At 41.2% G+C, this 20328-nt stretch overlaps 1 protein-coding gene and 1 pseudogene across 1 annotated transcript; one reads left to right on the top strand and one right to left on the bottom strand.

Moving 5' to 3' along the window:
• LOC115689501 (protein argonaute 2) lies at nt 1-9415 on the top strand. Its single transcript, XM_056307117.1, has 3 exons — nt 1-220; nt 791-1970; nt 7627-9415. Exons 1-3 carry the CDS (start codon nt 1-3, stop codon nt 9077-9079), a joined length of 2853 nt encoding a protein of 950 aa, XP_056163092.1. The 3' UTR covers nt 9080-9415.
• Nucleotides 9416-13482: 4067 nt separating this feature from the next.
• Nucleotides 13483-19065, bottom strand: LOC130136783 (pentatricopeptide repeat-containing protein At2g15820, chloroplastic-like; annotated as a pseudogene).
• Nucleotides 19066-20328: the final 1263 nt, after the last annotated feature.

A 20328-nucleotide genomic window follows, 5' to 3' on the forward strand; every position in this document is an offset into this window, starting at 1 on the left:
ATGGAAACCGGTGGAGAGAACCTGATAGGTATCACGAGAGGGAAGAGAGAAACCAGAATAGGGATCATCGTCATGGCCATCCCGATTGTGAACGAGACCACCGACGTGCAAGGGGTGGTCGTGGTGGGGAAAGGAACACTTCCCGAGAATCTCATCGGAGAGTTAGGAGTCGGTCACCAATTGATAAGGACGCTCGTCATCCTGGATATGATGCCTCACTGTATCCAGAGCCCGAGCCTATAGCTGGTACGTATAATTTGCCTCATCTACGTTGCCTTCGCGGTGCCATACCTGATTGAATATTGATTGATTTTCTTTGGAAAGAGAAGTGTTCCAAATGGCCTGAAACTCAGGATCTTTTGATCGCATTTTCAGAGATCGGAAATGCTTTCTTTCTGCATTTTTCTGTGCATATGAATCATGTCATTTTCCATTCAATTCACATATCACTTATAATGTTTCAACACATACGATACTGAGTTTAGTTTTTATCCTGGTCAGGTGCATAATTGATGCATTTAAATTGCTGGGGTTTTAATAGTTAAACATTCAGACGTCATAAAAACAAAGTCATGAGTTTCATCCTTTTCTTTCAGGATAATAATCTGCAAAATGGTGCATAGTTGCTGTTATTTTATGTTTGCATTTCATCAGTTTTACAACCATAAATAATAAAAAATTTAAAAAAGGTATACACAAATTATAAGTGAACCACACATAGGGTACCTCTAACAAAGTGACTGAAGCTAATGCGTACCATCAATTGATGTGGTTTGTGTTCTCTTGACAGATCTTCGGGCTGTTTCTGTCCAGCCGGAGTTTAATCTGGTTTCCCGAGGAAATGGAGATAAGATTTGCCCCGTCAGACGCCCCGACAAAGGTGGCTCTTTGGCTGCTAGGCACGTTAGGATTCTTGTAAACAATTTTCCTATCACCTTCAATCCTGAAATCATCATAAGGCACTATGATGTTGACATCAAGCCTGAGGCGCCTGCGAGGCGCGGTCATCCTGTGAGGCTATCAAAAGCCACTTTATCTCAGATCAAGGAGAAGTTATTCTCCGACAATCGTATGCAGTTTCCTCTATCTATGACTGCTTATGATGGTGAGAAGAACATATTTAGTGCGATCTTGCTACCTTGCGGGATGTACAACGTGAAGATATTGTCCACAGAATACAATGAGGAGTCTTCGTTTCAATGCACTATCACGCTCGTGAACGAGCTCAAGCTTCGTAAGTTGAAGGACTACTTGGCTGGGAACTTGCTGTCAATCCCACGCGACATATTGCAAGGCATGGATCTGGTGATGAAGGAGAACCCTGCGAGGCATATGATCTCAGTTGGCCGACACTTCTATCCCCTTGAGTATCATGAGGCAGACGACCTCAAGTGTGGCATCGCGGCGTTCAGGGGATTCCAACACAGCTTGAAGCCAACCTCCCAAGGCCTCGCGTTGTCTCTTGATTACTCGGTCATTGCCTTTCGAAAGAGGATGTTGGTCATCGATTTCCTCAAGGAGCACATACGTGGATTCAACATCGGCCAGTTTGCAAGATACAGGAGGGAAGTCGAGCAGGCCTTGAAGGGGGTGAAGGTCACAATGACCCACCGCAAGACCAAGCAGAACTATACGTTCGTGAGGCTGACCAAAGAGACCACACGCTCGATATCTTTCAACTGCAAGAGCTCTGAGGGCAAGATGAAGAAGATCAACTTGGTGAACTACTTCTCGGAGAAGTACAAAATTGAGATCAAGTACAAGGACATTCCTTGCTTGGATTTTAGCAAGAACAACAAGAAAAACTATGTGCCAATGGAGTTCTGTGTGTTGGTCGAGGGGCAGAGTTACCCAAAGGAGAACTTGGATAGAGACGCCGCTTTCGTGCTGAAGAAACTTTCCTTGCCTCCCCCACATATCAGAAAGAAGTCCATTTGCGACATGATAAGGTCAAACAACGGACCTTGCGGGTATGTTACACTTTGTTTGAGAGGATAAAGATGTTTCTTATTATGTTTTAATGAGGGATTACAATATATATATACTTAACATAACGTAAACCCCTCTAACATAATATTACAATTCTACCCTTATTATCATAATTCTAACACTCCCCCTCAAGTTGGGACATAGATATCAAGTAGTCCCAACTTGTTACATAAAAAATCCACTCTATTCCCTCGTAAGGATTTTGTAAAAATATCTGCCAGTTGATCCTCTGTCCTTGCATGTTGAAGAATGATCTCCCCCTTCTGGACCTTCCCTCGTATAAAGTGACAATCAACCTCAATATGTTTGGTTCGCTCATGGAAGACAGGATTGTTCACAATATGGATGGCTGATTGATTATCACAATATAATGTTGATGGATCTGATGTTGACACACCAATTTCTGACAATAACATCCTCAACCAGATCAATTCACCTGTCACATGTGCCATAGCTCTATATTCTGCTTCAGCACTCGACCGGGAAACCACATGTTGTTTCTTACTTTTCCAGGAAACTAAATTACCTCCAAGAAATATGCAATACCCTGATGTAGATCTCCTATCAGTAGGACATCCAGCCCAGTCTGCGTCAGAGAATCCTGTAGTTTTCAGATGACCATAATTCTTGAAAAGTAGTCCTTTACCTGGTGTTCCTTTCAAGTACTTAATAATTCGCAGTACAGCATTCCAGTGAGTAGTACGAGGGGAACTCATAAACTGACTCACTACACTCACAGCAAAGGATATATCAGGCCTTGTAACAGTAAGGTAATTCAACTTACCCATGAATCTTCGATATTTCACTGGATCATGTAACAGATCTCCATTTTCTGCATCAAGTTTCACATTAGGTTCTATAGGTGTATCAACTGATTTTGCTCCAAGAAATCCGACCTCATTAAGAATATCAATCACATATTTTCGTTGTGATAAATTGATGCATGCCTGTGAGTAGGCAACTTCAATTCCAAGAAAATATCGTAGACGTCCCAGATCTTTAGTATTAAATTTTGTATGCAAAAACTGCTTAAGTTGTTGGATACCAACCGAATCACTACCAGTGATAATAATATCATCGACATATACCACCAGAAGAACACAACCAGTTGAGGAAACAGAACTAAACACTGAATGATCTACTTGACATCGTTTTAACCCAAACTTGATAACTGCATCAGTGAATTACCAAACCAAGCACGAGGAGACTGTTTAAGTCCATATAAGGCCTTACGTAAACGACATACCAGATTCTCCCCCTGAGCAACAAACCCAGGTGGTTGCTCCATATAGACTTCTTCAGCCAAATCACCATGTAAGAAGGCATTTTTGACATCCAATTGATGAAGATGCCAACCAAAGTGTGCGGCTAGGGAAATAAGAACACGAACAGATGGAATTTTGGCGACAGGTGAGAAAGTATCATCATAATCAATACCATATGTCTGAGTATATCCTTTGGCAACTAACCGAGCTTTCAATCGATCGAGAGAACCATCAGGATGAACCTTAACAGTGAAAACCCAACGACAACCAACAGGTTGTTTGCCTGTAGGTAATGATGTGAGCTGCCAAGTACGATTCTCAAGAAGAGCCTTCATTTCATCTTCCATGGCTTGTCGCCATCCAGGATGAGCAAGAGCTTCAGCAACATTACTGGGCACAGAAATAGTGGACAAGGACGAGACAAAGGTCGAAAAGGTAGGAGACAAACGAGCATATGATAAGAAATTGGATATGGGATGATGAGTACGAAGACAAGAAGAAAGGTTAGAAAAGTGAGCATAGCGATCTACAGGACGACCAACACAAGAACGTGTACCTTTCCGAAGAGCAATGGGTGGATCAGGATCAGAGGATGGTGTCGCAACTGATGAAGGGACAGATGAATCAGATGTTTGTGGGACCGGTACTACCGTGGGAGGAGCTGCAGCACGTCTATGATATGTGTGCTCGGCAAATTGAAATCCTGTTGATGGTGCTGGAGGTACAGAGAGTGGAGGAAGTGCTGGGAGGACACACTCGCCACCTTCAGTAGTCACCGTAGGATTTGATTGAGTATCATAATAGGCTTGATCCTCAAAGAAAGTCACATCAGCTGACACAAACAGACGACGACGAGTAGGACTATAGCATTTATAGCCCTTTTTAGTTCGAGAATACCCTACAAAGACACATTTCTCGGCACGAGAATCTAATTTATCAAGACCCGGAGAAAGACGATGAACAAAGCAAATGCAACCGAAGACACGTAAAGGTAATGCAAAGGGAGGAAGGTTTAGATGTAAAACAGAAAATGGTGTCTCCCCCTGAAGAACAGAGGTTGGAAGCCGATTAATCAAGTAACATGCTGTAAGTACAGCATGGCCCCAAAAATGTTTAGGAAGATGCATATGAAACATAAGACAACGAGCAACATCAAGAAGATGACGATTTTTGCGTTCGGCTACACCATTTTGCTGTGGAGTGTACGAACACGATGTTTGATGAAGAATACCATGAGATTCAAGAAAGGATCGAAAACCAGTAGAGGAGGCAAGATATTCTTTAGCATTATCTGATCGTAAAGTTTTAATAGATGCATTATACTGATTCAATACTTCAAAGTAAAATAGGCGAAAGCAATAAAAAATCTCAGTACGATCTTTTATTAAGAATAACCATGTCATTCGAGAAAAATCATCCACGAATGTAACAAAGTATCTAAAACCAGAAGTATTAGAAACACGACACGGACCCCAAACATCTGAGTGAACTAACTCAAATGGACTAGACACACGACTCTGAAAACGAGAAGGAAAAGAAGTCCTATAATGTTTACCAAACTAACAAGCTTCACATTGAAAAGTACTCACAGACTCAGACTTAGGAAATAAACGTCGAAGAATGTTCGGTGGTGGATGACCAGCACGACAATGCATTCGATACACATCAGAGAATGTGCGCTTCACAGCTGCAGCAGCCATTATTTCCTTGTCAAGATAGTACAGGCCATTTGATTCATGTCCCCCACCAATCATCTGTCCAGTCCTCAGATCCTGAAAAACACAACGAGACGAAGAAAAGGTGACTGAACAGTTCAGTTCCTTAGTCAATGAACTAACAGAAATCAAATTATAGGGAGATTTGAGGTGTAAGACAGAAGACAGTGAGAGAGAAGGACTTAAACGAGCAACTCCAGTACCAGAAACATGAGATTGTGAACCATCAGCTAATGTAACAGAATTAGACACTTCAGAAGATATGGACTGAAAGTAAGACAGTAGCTTATGGTTACCAGATATATGATGAGTGGCTCCAGAGTCTATAACCCAAGAGTCAGATAGTGTAGACAGTAAACAAGATGAACTACCTTTGGTGGTCTGTGCTAAAGTTGCAGTAGGAGCTGAAGAGCCTGTCACCTGTTGAGAACGAAGCCACGTAACATACTCAGTTCGTGACAGTGTAACAGTATCACCTATATACCATGCGCAATAGGAGGTTCTGATGAAGTCAATGCCGGAGAATCAACATAGGCAGCAACAGTAGGTCGAAGCTCAGAATGAAGAGTATAGCAATAAGCCTCGGTATGTCCATTTTTCTGACAATGGTTGCAATAGCAAGAGCCACGACCACCAATACCACCATCACGACCACCACGACCACCAATCGGAACAAAACCTCGTCCACGACCCCTATAACCACGACCCCGGGTTCCACGTCCGCTAGTGCTATGAGAAACCATAGCACTTGTCTCCAAAGTTGTGGCGAAGATCTTCTCAGTAGGTGTCGAACGAAGAGCTTGAGAGAAAATCTCATCCACTGAAGGAAGAGAGCTCTGAGAAGTAATTTGTTGACGTAGTGAAGAATATTCAGGTCCCAACGCCTTTAGAAACAGAATAACCCGAAGATCCTCTTGTCTCTTGACAAGAGTGGCTGCATCATCTGAAGCGGGAAGATAAGTATCCAGCTGTCGACATAGTGTCGTGAAACGAGCATAATATTTAGTCAATGACTGATCTCCACGCTTAAGGTCAAATAGTGCCTCCCATGTATCACAAACCCGTGTCATGTTATTTTGGCCAGAATATAGTAAAGCACATTTATCCCGAATCTCCTTAGCAGTACACTAAATAAAATGGGGACTAATTTTGGAATCCATACTATTCCATAACAATGTACGAATCAATGCATCACCAGCAATCCAATCAGCTACCTTACTTTGATCTGATGGGGCCGTAGACGTAAGATAATCGCGTTGTTTGGTAGCAGTAAGATAAACTTCAACAGAAGTCAATTGTAAATGTGGCAAACTAGCAGAAGTTCCAGCAACAGCAGCCATCAGTAATTGGAAGATACGATTGAACCCACAAATAATTTCGTAAGAAAACAAGTAGTCAACCTGAACAACAGAGTCTCCAACAACACAGCCAGCCAAATATAATCACCAGAGTCTCCAACAACACAGCCAGCCAAATATAATCACCGCTTTGATGGTTCAACCGGATCAAAACTAGTCACAATGACTTATGGAAAATTCATATATCCATCAAGTCAAAATCGAAGAATTACCACTTGAAACTACTGCATCCACTGGGCAGTGATCGTCGCTGCACTGAGCAACATAAATTTTTTTTTTTCGATATTTTTTATTTTGGAAAAAGTTGCTGTTCACCTTCGTCGTGCGAACAAAAAACGAACAGTGGCGGCTTCAACTGGGCTCGAAGAGCAGAGCATGTTAGTGCTCAGCTGAACCTTCAATGGGGCCGACAAAGATCGGCGCAAGAGAGCGAGACCGCCGGCGCAAGAGAGCGAGACCGCCGGGTCTCTATGCAAGCAAGATCGCTGACCTGGGTTCCGCGATCTGGGAAGTTGTCAACAGAAGTAGATCTGGGAAGTCACCAACAGAAGCGACAAGACTTGATGGGAGTCGTCGATCTGGGTTCGCCAGACTGAGTGTGAGCCACCAGATCTGGGTTCACCAGACTAAGTCGCCGGACTGGGTTCGCCGGACTGAGTCGCCGGTCTGGGTTCGCCGGACTGAGTCGCCGGTCTGGGTTCGCCGGAGAGTCTAGGTTTGCCGGAGAGTTAGGGTTCCGCCAATGGCGGTAAATTAGGATTTCTCAACCAGCTCTGATACCATGTTTGAGAGGATAAAGATGTTTCTTATTATGTTTTAATGAGGGATTACAATATATATATACTTAACATAACGTAAACCCCTCTAAACACAATATTACAATTCTACCCTTATTATCATAATTCTAACACACTTGTTCTTTGCTGTAATTGTGGATCCCCATCATTGCTTCTGTCCACACTTGGCCTGCGGATCACAACAATTAATGTGGTTATGCACATGAGGCGTTCATCATCCTTTTGTACTGTAGTCAATTTATAATTTGTGCATGCTCGTTATTTTTTCCTTGGTAATACTGGTGCTGTTTTATAGTCACCTATACAACACATAATTGTGGATTCTATTTTCTTTTTCGATGAAATGGTTGCATAAAAAGGCATATACTTTAGGATACACATAGCGTTTGATTGACAAAGAAGGTATGAACGTATATCACAGTAAGCACCGGACTATTATGACTATCTTTTTTCGTCTTTGATTTTGTCTTGTTTATTTAAAATGTTTCTTACGTTGCTGCAGAGACGTCAGCCAAAACTTTGGAATCAAAGTCGACATGAACATGACGAAAGTAGTGGGACGGGTCATCAAACCTCCCGAGTTGAAGCTGGGGACTTCGAATGGCAAGATGATCAAGATAGAAGTTGATAAAGATAAATGCCATTGGAATCTAATTGGGAAATCGGTTGTGGATGGGAAGCGGATTGAAAGATGGGTCATCATTGATTTCAGCGCGTTGGACCGGAATCGACTCAACTGTAAGCTGTTCATCCAAAAGCTTATTGGCCGATGCAGAAACTTGGGAATTCGCATGGAAGAACCGCTCTTTTATCAAGATGCGACGATGAGCATGTTCTCCAACGTGGCAAGATTGACTGAGCTGTTGGAGAATGTCAACGACCGCGCTTGCAGAGTCGGGAGATGGCGTCCTCAATTCCTTCTTTGCATTATGTCCAGGAGGGACATCGGTTACAAGCACCTCAAATGGATTTGTGAGACTCAAGTTGGATTAGTTACTCAGTGTTGCCTTTCCGGGCACGCCAATAAAGCGAACGATCAGTATCTCGCTAATCTGGCACTCAAGATCAATGCCAAGCTTGGGGGCAGCAACGTAGAACTATTCAATCGATTTCCGCACATTGACGGTGAGGGGCATGTGATGTTCATTGGTGCCGATGTCAACCATCCCACATCCCGTAACACGACCAGTCCATCATTTGCTGCCGTTGTTGGTACCGTCAACTGGCCTGCTGCCAATCGCTATGCTGCGAGGGTGCGACCTCAGCTCCATCGGCAAGAGAAAATTGTCAACATCGGGGACATGTGTCTTGAGCTCGTCGAGACATATGCCCATCTGAATCGAGTTAGGCCCGGGAAACTCGTATTGTTTCGCGATGGTGTGAGCGAAAGCCAATTCGATATGGTTCTGAATGAAGAACTGCAGGATCTGAAGAAGGCTTTCACAGGGAAAGATTACAGGCCAACCATCACAATCATCGTGGCTCAGAAGCGTCACCAAACTCGTCTTTTCCCAGAGAGAGACGTTGATGGGGGTCCCACAGGCAACGTGCCACCAGGGACAGTCGTGGACACAACAGTCGTGCATCCTTTTGAATTCGATTTCTATCTGTGTAGCCACTATGGCGGCCTTGGGACGAGCAAGCCAACCCACTATCATGTCCTCTTGGACGAGCACAAGTTTAGCTCCGACCACTTGGAGAAGTTAATTTACAGCTTATGCTTTATGTTTGCTCGATGCACCAAACCAGTGTCTCTGGTCACGCCTGTGTACTATGCTGATCTCGCCGCCTACAGAGGAAGGTTGTATCACGAAGCGATGATGGAGCATTCTCCCAGTTCGATGGCATCTTCATTCTCCTCGATGGCATCCTCATCGTTCTCATCACTTGGTTTGAATGAGGAGCGATTCTGCAAGCTGCATGCTGATGTGGAGAACATGATGTTCTTCATTTGAAGGCCATAGGCTCCAATGTCTAGAAGAAGTCCCGAGGACGTTCCATCTAAAAGAACTAGTAGGAGGCCTTCTGGATGTTGCCATTACTTCCAGAAAAGAAGTTCGATGAAGTGATAGCCTAATGGAGCAATGTTAGCATGACTGAGCAATCGATAGTGGCTCCGTAATGGCCAGCACTTAGTGAACTTCTAGACACCGGAGCCTAAACCTTCGAGTGAAGACAGAATGTCCTCAAGACTTCTAGCCATTTTATTCAGGATTTTTAGGGTTTTATTAGGGCGTTTTTTTTAATCCTGGCAGGATTAATGCTCATCATGTGCATTAAGGAATTGTGGATCTAGTCACTGTCTTTTTTATTTGTTTTTGGTAACAAATATGGATTCCTAGGTTGTTTGTTTCACAATGCAAGGCGTTTTTATATGGCCAGAATGATATCTTTTGCAAGTGATATCTGGTTGGGAAAAATTATATGAGCAATTTTATCAATGTTTTACTGCTAATGTGGGGATGCCTTCTTAATACTCAAGCATCTTCTAGCCCCTTCGTTTAATTGCCCAATATGATAGTTTTCGTAATCTAAAGATTATTGCGTTACCTATTTAATTTACTCTTTCTGGTGATAGTCTCTCTTGATAAATCTGGAAAACTTACGATGATTAAACTCGCTAACCTTCAAGGATTTACTGCCTGGACCACTACTGATTAAACACACCTCACCCAAGATAGGTTCCAGCCAAACTCGACAATCCCACTAAAATTCTTTTGTTAAGATAATCAAAATACCCCCTTGGCTCTGATACGATGATTATCCAGAGAATATATATACACACACATTTTAAGAAGACGCTATATATGCAGGGCCGTCCGTTACTTTTAATGGGATGCACTTCTATACTCTAGCATTTCCTGACTTGTTCGTTGAGTTCCCAGGTCTGTTAAATTTTGCAATCCTAGTAACAATTGTCTTACTAGCTAGTTAAAGACTGGTGCATTGCATAGATTGGGGAGTTTGCTCATTCGAATTTGATTTAGGTAATATATTATAATCAAACAATATAAAATGCATATAATTTTTTGTAAATTTAAACCAATTTCATATTAATCGACAAACAAAAAGAATTCATTAGTAATATCAACTGTTAGAATACTGTTTCATCTTAAGCTATTTATTTGAACGTTCATATTTTATTGGTGTTTATTGGATAAAACTAGAAGTATTATGCTTTGCTTTCCAGTGCACGATGTAAAAAGATGCTTCTATTTTTACGGGATCTCTTACCTTCTTTCTCATGAATGTGTCTTCCACTTCCCTCTGTACTTTCTCAATCATAATGTTTTTAACTAGTCTATTATATGCAATAATCTCATTCTATAATAATCAAATAATATATCATAATTGTTTCATATGCGAATATATGAGGAATTCGACACTAGAAGTGCCATAACTTTCATACGACGCTGACTTAAATGTCAAAACTTTCGTCATAATTTTTTTTTCGATTACTTGAATGCCATAACTTATGTATAGTGCTCACTTGAGTACCAAAAATACTTTTCCAATTACTCGAGTGTCCTATAACTTTTCAATTAATCAGTTGAGTGTCACAATTTTTTAAATATATTCACCACAAGTGCCATACCACATTGGATTTCCTGCACTTGGGTGAGCATTTTTTGAAAGTTATGGCACTTAATTGATCAATGGACAGTTATAGCACTCAAGTGAACGATATTTATGGCATATGGTAGAAAAAAAAATTATGACACTCAAGTTGTCACGCCCCAAAACCTACCATGATGAGGGGTGACACGACCGTCCTTCCACCCGAAGGACGCAGCCTCAAATCACAAGGAATCCGACTCCCAAAAGTCCCAACGACATCGCTCTCGCTCTATTGGCTACTAACCAAGGAACCTGAAAGATTGGGAAAAGAGAGAGGTGAGCAACCACAGCTCAGTAAGCAGTGCGTATCTCTTCTAAGCAGATCGAGCAATCACTATGCATATATACAAAGCAATATCGAAACTTTAAAAGCCAAATTCAGTATATAACATATCAAATCACATAAGAGTTGTTTTATTGAAATAAGCCTTTATACAAATAAGAAATACTCGTTTAAACCATCATAAACATCAATGGTCAAGTCCATTGATCAATCTCTATTAAAAACCACGTCAATGGTCCATTCCATTGACTAATCTCATCAAAAAACATACGCCAATGGTCTATTCCATTGACCAATCTAATCATAGAAGGCCTCGTTCGGGGTAGAGGCGCAGCCGTACTGCCATCCCTCAACCCGACCCGATATTATCCTTTTTGAGCCGCAGCCGCACTGCCATCGCTCTCATGAATTTGCCCTGGCACAACAAAAAAAAACACATCGATGGTCTATCCATCGACCAAACCAAAGCTTATGTAACCCAACTCCAACATATTTCAAACGTCAATTCAAAATATGTTATATACTATTTTAACACAACATTTTCACAATAAAATGCTCGTTTTAAATCAATAATATCAAAGCAGAAACCAATAGTCCATTCCATTGGTCAATCTCGTCAAAAACACACGTCAATGGTCTATTCCATTGATGAATCTCATATCACATCACACGTCGATGGTCCATTCCATCGACCAATCTATTGCTCAATATCAAACTATGATCATGCATCTCGCCTCGTGATAAGGCGACCAAGATTCCCCCCTTGGCAAGGTCTCCACCTACTATAAACCGGTGGCTCGGCCCATAAGGATATCTTAGACTAGTATGCGCATACCCATAAGCCCCTCAATGGGCTCACAGCGATATTGAGCACCAACACACATCCTTCAATAATCCACAATACCAAATCCATAATAGGTCTCATAATCCACAATCAATATCACCAACTGATTTCACAAAATAAAACACATAATCTTTCTCAACTTCGTTCGTCAAACCAAACGCATTTTTACAAGATATTTCTCAAATCGTTCTCAAATATCAAAAGGGTAGTAATTGCCCGATCCAGAATTTTATGCAACAAACATGATTTAGTAACTCGTACGATACTCAAATTCTTATCACTTTCAAAACATGAGTTTATAAATTCATAGAACAGATAACACCACTCACCTGGGAATGCCCCATAACTAAACAACGTGGCTAAACTCGCCGACGATCTCGTAAACCTATCAATTAAATGAGAATTGACGTCAACACCAAGTAAAACACCATTTTCACTAACGACTCGACTAAACCAAGCTTAGACGCTAACTAAAACGACTCAAACGCGCTCACAAATCGCTCTTCCAAAGCGATTATCCAAATCGTCTGCAATGCGAAAATTGAACGCGAAACTTGATCGCGCCATAACTTTCTCCATCGAACTCCAATCCTAGCAAACTTATAGTCAAAAGAAAGCCCGTTCCAAGTATTACAAAAGCCCAAACTTAGCCGTCCCAAAATCGAGCCGGATACCAATGAAAATCAGCCTAAAATCCCCTGATCGCACACTATTCACCTTGTGCGGCCAACTTAAAAAATTCATATTGGGCAAACCGTAAGTCCAAATCAAGATCCGTAAAATCGCACAGCTCCATGAAGCCTAAACTATCAATTCTATATATATACGCAGCTCAACGACTCCAAAATCGGACTTCGCGGCTCGAATTTCCCAAAATTCCGAATTTAAGCCCTAAATCGGAAAACTTCTCCGATCGGACGAACGAGGGGCACAAGTGCTTACCGGGCGTTGCGATACGAAGTTGAATCGGCTTGGCGAGGTTCCGCGGCGCAAAACCCTCCTTCTCTTCTTCTTCTTCTTCTTCTTCCTTCTCTTTTCCTCTCTCTTTCTTTTCTTCTTTTCCTCTCTTTCCTTTCTCTTTCTCGAGAACTCTCGGCCCCTTTTAAAAAAATCAGAAGATGTCCACTGTAGCTTTTGTTGACTTGTTGGCTTTTTTTTTTTCCAAATATTACATTCTCCCCTCCTAAAAAATTTCGTTCTCGAAATTTGAACTTAGCTTAACCATCAAACAAATGCGAACACTTGCATTTTTCCTCCTCCTCAGACTCCCAAGTAGCTTTTGAGTGCAATTTTTGCCATTGGATCTTAATGTATGTTCTCAATAAACACATTTGCTTCTTTAAGCTTACCAGGACATTCCAAAGATCCACTACGCTTCCGCTACGTCTATGATAAATATCGATTTTGCTTTCTTTTCTATTTCAAGTTTATCATCACCCCCGGAATTATTTGATCATAAAAAGTAACTTATAGTTCTATCATATAAGTACTAGAAATGGAAACCAGTCTGACCATACTTGTAAAATCTTTAGTTTGCGGTACATGTAAATCTTCAAACTAGATTTCCTTTTCATGAGAGAGAAAAGTCTTTCTAGAACAACTCGAAGAAGGAATTAATTCTCCGAAACTCCGTACATGTTATCCTTCTTCCCATCCAGTGAACGAGTACCATCATCATCATCGATACCAATAAGTTCAAAGTTCAATACACACCATCCCACTAGACCCTTCTCGTATCTTAGGAGAAGGGACGTCACACATAAATGCTTATCAGATGCTTAATGCCATTTATAGACCCATAGAAACCCTAAACTATGCATTTAAACTTTTATCACAAAGTAATACCTATTTATTGCAGTCATTCAATCACTCATACTTCTTGAGAAGTATTATATGCATTCTAGGTTCAGCCACTCATTTTGAGCATGGAGGAAAATCAAGGCTCCTCATACAAATGTCTTGAGATGTCCTGTCAAGCAGATTATCTGGAGAATTGGTGGTGGAGAAGAGAGGGGTTGTAGATCAACAATCTCATTTTCACTAACTGAAGTCAGAGATATTGATTGAAGCTTTCAATCGATAAGCACAATTTCCTTCCATCTTCTTTTCTCAACTTCAAGACGGCTAACTTATTATTGTTTCAGCTCTCCAAGCTCTCATTGAGCTGTTGTTTCTCTCGTCACTAGCTTGTATGTAATAGAGCTTTTGCAGGGACAATAGAGCCCTTATTTCTTCTAAGGACTTGAAGCCATACCTAAACCGTGGGTAGAATGTGTTTCCATAACGACATATGAATAGATGACGAAGTCGTTGGAGCTTCAAGATCACAACTGGCAATTCTGTGACATGTGTGTTTAAGGTTTAAAGTCTCTAGGTTTTGAATCTTCCCTATGGAATTTGGAACAGCTCTCACCTTGCTACCCTTGAAACTTAGATATCTTAAGTAGCACCACTCAGCAACTTGAGCTGAGAACCTTGTCAAAGGAGGAGTTTGCAAGTCTAGAACAGTAAGCAGTCTCCTTCACTACTTAGAATAGCATCCATGCAAGATCTCTACCCCAAACATGTATAAAGAATGTAGTTGAGACAATGACCTTTTCTATTGGATAGCTTGCAGGCTGTTCCGTAGAGATAGACGACGAACTTTGTCCGGTCATTTATGATATTTTTCTATAACTATTCTGCAAAGCCTTGGTTGCTCGACTTTGAAGTAATAATATCCAGCAGAAAATCATGGATACAGCAATACTCGATCCTTCCATCACTTGTTTTAAAAGCCCTCTACTAGACTTCTATTCAGGAGCTCATTTAAGTAGTCCTAGGCTACTCCTTCTTCCGTCATGCCTTCTTTCTTGTCTACAAATCCATAATCAAAGTAACCTCCCACGCTCAATGAGTTAACCCTTGGGAAATACACTCGAGTGCAAGAAAGAGGACTTCAAGTGGTATGGCAGGTCAACAAAGGGCTCTCTTCAAGGCTTTGAATTTGTCGTAGCAATCGATTTCAGTACGAAGACTGTGAGGAACCAGATCCCATTCTTTCTTCTTTTCGTGTCTTTTGAAACCAGAACACCGCCGATGGCCACAACAGCAACTGGAAATCCTTTGCAGTTTCTTAGAAAGGGCCCATGTCTCCTCTGGATGAGCTAAACATGAGTTCCCCTGAAATGCCTTTGCTTTCCATGACTGTCAAGTCAATGCCAGGATTTGCATTCCGATTATTACTGATATACCGTTCAAAACTAGTTTGGTTGTCAAAATCTATTTGTCCACCATTGCTCTTAGCTCAGCTTGAGGCTTACCAGCTTCTTAATAGCTTTTCCTCCCAATCTAAGGATAGGGTCAAGCTTTTGACTGAGACTGGTTCATTTCATAGTTTTTCCGACATAAGATGGTATAATTTCTTTGCCTTCACATAGTCTCCAGTGGATAAATACCCACTTAAAATGGAGTTGCAATTACTCCACTAATGCCAATTGCTCCACTTCACTAAAAATCTCCTCGACTTTGCTAATGTCACCGATCCTCACCAAAGAATCCAAGTATATGCCATATATTACGGGATCTGGCTGACACTTCTCTTGGCACAAGGAGAAAGCTTACTCTAGTTTATCGTGTAGGTCTAAGTTGAAATACATACTCATCATGTCAACAAAAGAAGGACCGAGGGGCTTTAGACCACTATTCTTGAACCCTGCCACAAGAGATTCTGCCAATTCCACATCTTGAGCTTTACAAATCGCCTATGTAATTTTATGATATGTTGCCAAAGTAGCAGAACCCAGATACTCCTGCATCTCCTTGAATAAATTCATTGACTTCATGTGTTCCGCAACTTCCTCATAGACTTCCATTGTGTACACAGAAGCTTGAGAGGGAAGTTCTTCACCCAAGCCAAACCGTTTGGGCTTCGTCCAAATTCCCCTTCTTAGAGCAAGCCCTCGGTACAGACAAAAGTACCTCTTGAGTCTCTTCAATGCCAGATTCTTACATCTCCTTTCTAAGTTCTGCGAACCGCTCTCTGTCCACGGTGTCCGGATATCTATGCAGCCATATGAGAACCCCATTAATATCTTTGCGTATCTCGAGCCTAGACATAGCCAAATCATAGAATATGAATGCGGCTTGCTAGAGATGATGTTTCAACAAGACTTCTGAGCCGATCACCAAGGCTCTATATAGAGAGTTATGCAAGCTCAGTCGAGGCATATACCCTCCTAACTGGATCATGCGATTATAAATGCTACATGCCTCCTCAAGGTAACTTTGGACAGGTGCACTAAGATATGCAACAAGGAGAATGTGGAAAGTGGATTCACTTGGAACTCGTCCTTGGTTTATCAGGTCATCGAATATCTCCCTACACTTCGCGAATTTCTGGTCCTTACCCAAGTAATCAGCAATCTTAGTCACAACGCAAAATTCCAACCTGTACTAATGTTGCTACATTATTTACTTGTACACCCTGAAGCTAGTTTTATACTCCCTGATTCTCATATAATGAACAGCCACATAAGTGGCGTCTCTTGCCTCTCCACTTCTTCAGCACCTTCAAAATCCTCACCAAAGTCCCGGCCTTGTACGCCGACAACTCCTTGTCAAAACCACATCTCAAGGACCTTAAGATACTTTCCAGTGTCAAAGGTAACAAAACACTTGCTTTTGTATCTCTTACAAAGGCGAAGCATACTTCTCTGAATCAAAACCAACGGTTACCTATACCTTAAAAGAAACACACACCCTAACACACAACCTCACAACGTCCCATAGACTCTATATTCTAAAAATCATATCCTAAGCTCTGATACCAACAAATGTCACGCCCCAAAACCTACCATGATGAGGGGTGACACGACCGTCCTTCCACCCGAAGGACGCAGCCTCAAACCACAAGGAATCCGACTTCCAAAAGTCCCAACGACATCGCTCTCGCTCTATTGGCTACTAACCAAGGAACTTCAAAGATTGGGAAAAGAGAGGGGTGAGCAACCACAGCTCAGTAAGCAGTGCGTATCTCTTCTAAGCAGATCGAGCAATCACTATGCATATGTACAAAGCAATACCGAAACTTTAAAAGCCAAATTCAGTATATAACATATCAAATCACATAAGAGTTGTTTTATTGAAACAAGCCTTTATACAAAAAAGAAATACTCGTTTAAACCATCATAAACATCAATGGTCAAGTCCATTGATCAATCTCTATTAAAAACCACGTCAATGGTCCATTCCATTGACTAATCTCATCGAAAAACATACGCCAATGGTCTATTACATTGGCCAATCTCATCATAGAAGGCCTCGTTCGGGGTAGAGGCGCAGCCGCACTGCCATCCCTCAACCCGACCCGATATTATCCGTTTTGAGCCGCAGCCGCATTGCCATCGCTCTCATGGATTTGCCCTGGCACAACAAAAAAAAAAACAAATCGATGGTCTATCCATCGACCAAACCAAAGCTTATGTAACCCAACTCCAGCATATTTCAAACGTCAATTCAAAATATGTTATATACTACTTTAACACAACATTTTCACAATAAAATGCTCGTTTTAAATCAATAATATCAAAGCAGAAACCAATGGTCCATTCCATTGGTCAATCTCGTCAAAAACACATGTCAATGGTCTATTCCATTGATGAATCTCATATCACATCACACGTCGATGGTCCATTCCATCGACCAATCTATTGCTCAATATCAAACTATGATCACGCATCTCGCCCCGTGATAAGGCGACCAAGATTCCCCCCTTGGCAAGGTCTCCACCTACTATAAACCGGTGGCTCGGCCCACAAGGATATCCTAGACTAGTATGCGCATACCCACAAGCCCCTCAATGGGCTCATAGCGATATTGAGCACCAACACACATCTTCTAATAATCCACAATACCAAATCCATAATAGGTCTCATAATCCACAATCAATATCACCAACTGATTTCACAAAACAAAACACATAATCTTTCTCAACTTCGTTCGTCAAACCGAACGCATTTTTACAAGATATTTCTCAAATCGTTCTCAAATATCAAGAGGGTAGTAATTGCCCGATCCAGAATTTTATGCAACAAACATGATTTAGTAACTCGTACGATACTCAAATTCTTATCACTTTCAAAACATGAGTTTATAAATTCATAGAAAAGATAGCACCACTAACCTGGGAATGCCCCATAACTAAATAACGTGGCTAAACTCGCCGACGATCTCGTAATCCTATCAATTAAATGAGAATTGACGTCAACACCAAGTAAAACACCATTTTCACTAACGACTCGACTAAACCAAGCTTAGACGCTAACCAAAACGACTCAAACGCGCTCACAAATCGCTCTTCCAAAGCGATTATCCAAATCGTCCGCAACGCGAAACTTGATCGCGCCATAACTTTCTCCATCGAACTCCGATCCTAGCAAATTTATAGTCAAAAGAAAGCCCGTTCCAAGTATTACAAAAGCCCCAATTTAGCCGTCCCAAAATCGAGCCGAAAACCGATGAAAATCAGCCTAAAATCCCCTGATCGCGCACTGTTCACCTTGTGCGGCCAACTTCAAAAATTCATATTGGGCAAACCGTAAGTCCAAATCAAGATCCGTAAAATCGTACAGCTCCATGACACCCTAAACTATCAATTCTATATATATACGTAGCTCAACGACTCCAAAATCGGACTTCGCGGCTCGAATTTCCCAAAATTCCAAATTTAAACCCTAAATCGGAAAACTTCTCCAATCGGACGAATGAGGGGCACTAGTGCTTACCGGGCGTTGCGATATGAAGTCGAATCGGCTTGGCGAGGCTCCGCGGTGCAAAACCCTCTCTTCTTCTTTTTCTTCTTCTTCTTCTTCCTTCTCTTTTCCTCTCTCTTTCTTTTCTTCTTTTCCTCTCTTTCCTTTCTCTTTCTCGAGAACTCTCGGGCTCTTTTTAAAAAATCAGAAGATGTCCACTGTAGCTTTTGTTGACTTGTTGACTTTTTTTTTCCAAATATTACACAAGTGAGCACCGTATGAAAGTTATGACATTTGTAGTGTCCTTACCTTGAAGCTCAACATAGCACAAACAATGGCGGTGTCATACCTTGGTTGTCTCACTCTCAGGTTTTGCTCACTAAAGCTCAACACGACACCAACAATGGTGGTGTTTTCGAGCGCTTGGATGCTCTTGGCTAAAGGCATGATTGTGTGGACCGCCATACTCTCAGAGGCTCTCGCTCTGAAGCTCTCCGTCTGGCCGATCTCTAAGCTAGTTAAGGTTCAGATCCCTCTCCTATGGCTCAAGCCTCCATACGACTACCTCGTCATCATCACCATAGCCACTTCCTCCAAGCTCCACAAAAATATAATAATAAATAAATAAATTCTCCATCAAATTTCATTCAGTTGGGAAAACCCCTTAGGATGTTAAAAATGACAAAACTATCTTATACAAATTATTATCAGATAGATGCAAGTGTTGTTTCTGTCTAAGTATCTATTATTCATTCAACACCGTTGAATCTATCCCTGACGATATATGAAAGAACTTGAAAGACTGGAAGGACTTTAAGGATAAACAAGTCGACGAGAACGAGAAGTTCATGAGAACTTGAGAAAAGTCAAGTTCAGAGCCATGCTCAGGAAAAGTCGATGAAGGTTGATAAACACAAGAATTGTCAGCTGGACCACTGGGCAGAACCAAGGAAAGATGATAAGCTTATATCGAACTTGCAAGAACACTTGTACAAATGACATAATGAAGATCTGGACATTCCTTGATTGTTGTTGTGCATCCGTAGGAATAAAATAACCTATCACAAGTCTAGAATTACGGATTTAATTACTCTGAAGAAAATTAAATCTATCATTCCGCTGGACAAGGATTGTTTCCTAACTCGGCTTTCTATTTACATAAATGGCAAGATTGCTGAAAGATCCAATTGTATGGGTAACCAAATCTCTAGTGATTTTATTACAATCTACAACAATTACATTAATCTGTCAAACGATCAAATCGACGATTGCTGTCTATAAAAAGGACCAATGCATCAAGACAGAGAGATATGATTAGCAAAAATTACAAGAATTCTTTATACGCTTTGTGATAAATTGATCTTACTCACTGAGAGTTATACACTGTTTGTTAGTCTTTTGAGAAGTGAACAAAGCAGTATAGTAGTGTGTATATTCCTAGTAGTGTGGTCTACTGAGATTCGAGTAGAAGCGGCTTTAAGTGGAAGCAGCACAAGCTACATTTGTAATATTTCATGAGCTACTAGTGAACTCCAGTTTTGTTGGTGGCAGGTAGTCTAGAAGAGTGGAGGTAAATTTATTCCAAGTTGAACCACTATAAATTTACGTGCATCTATTTCTATTTCCTAATACATGCTGTATTATTTATGAAAAAGTGTAATGAAGTCCTAAAACTTGTCACGAAGTGTAATTGAGTCCTATAACTTCAAAAAGTTCAATCAAGTCCTA

This window comes from Syzygium oleosum, unplaced genomic scaffold (assembly GCF_021117445.2).
Source record: "Syzygium oleosum isolate NSW1041296 unplaced genomic scaffold, Sole_v2.1 Sole_v2.50, whole genome shotgun sequence".
Taxonomy (NCBI): Eukaryota; Viridiplantae; Streptophyta; class Magnoliopsida; order Myrtales; family Myrtaceae; genus Syzygium; species Syzygium oleosum.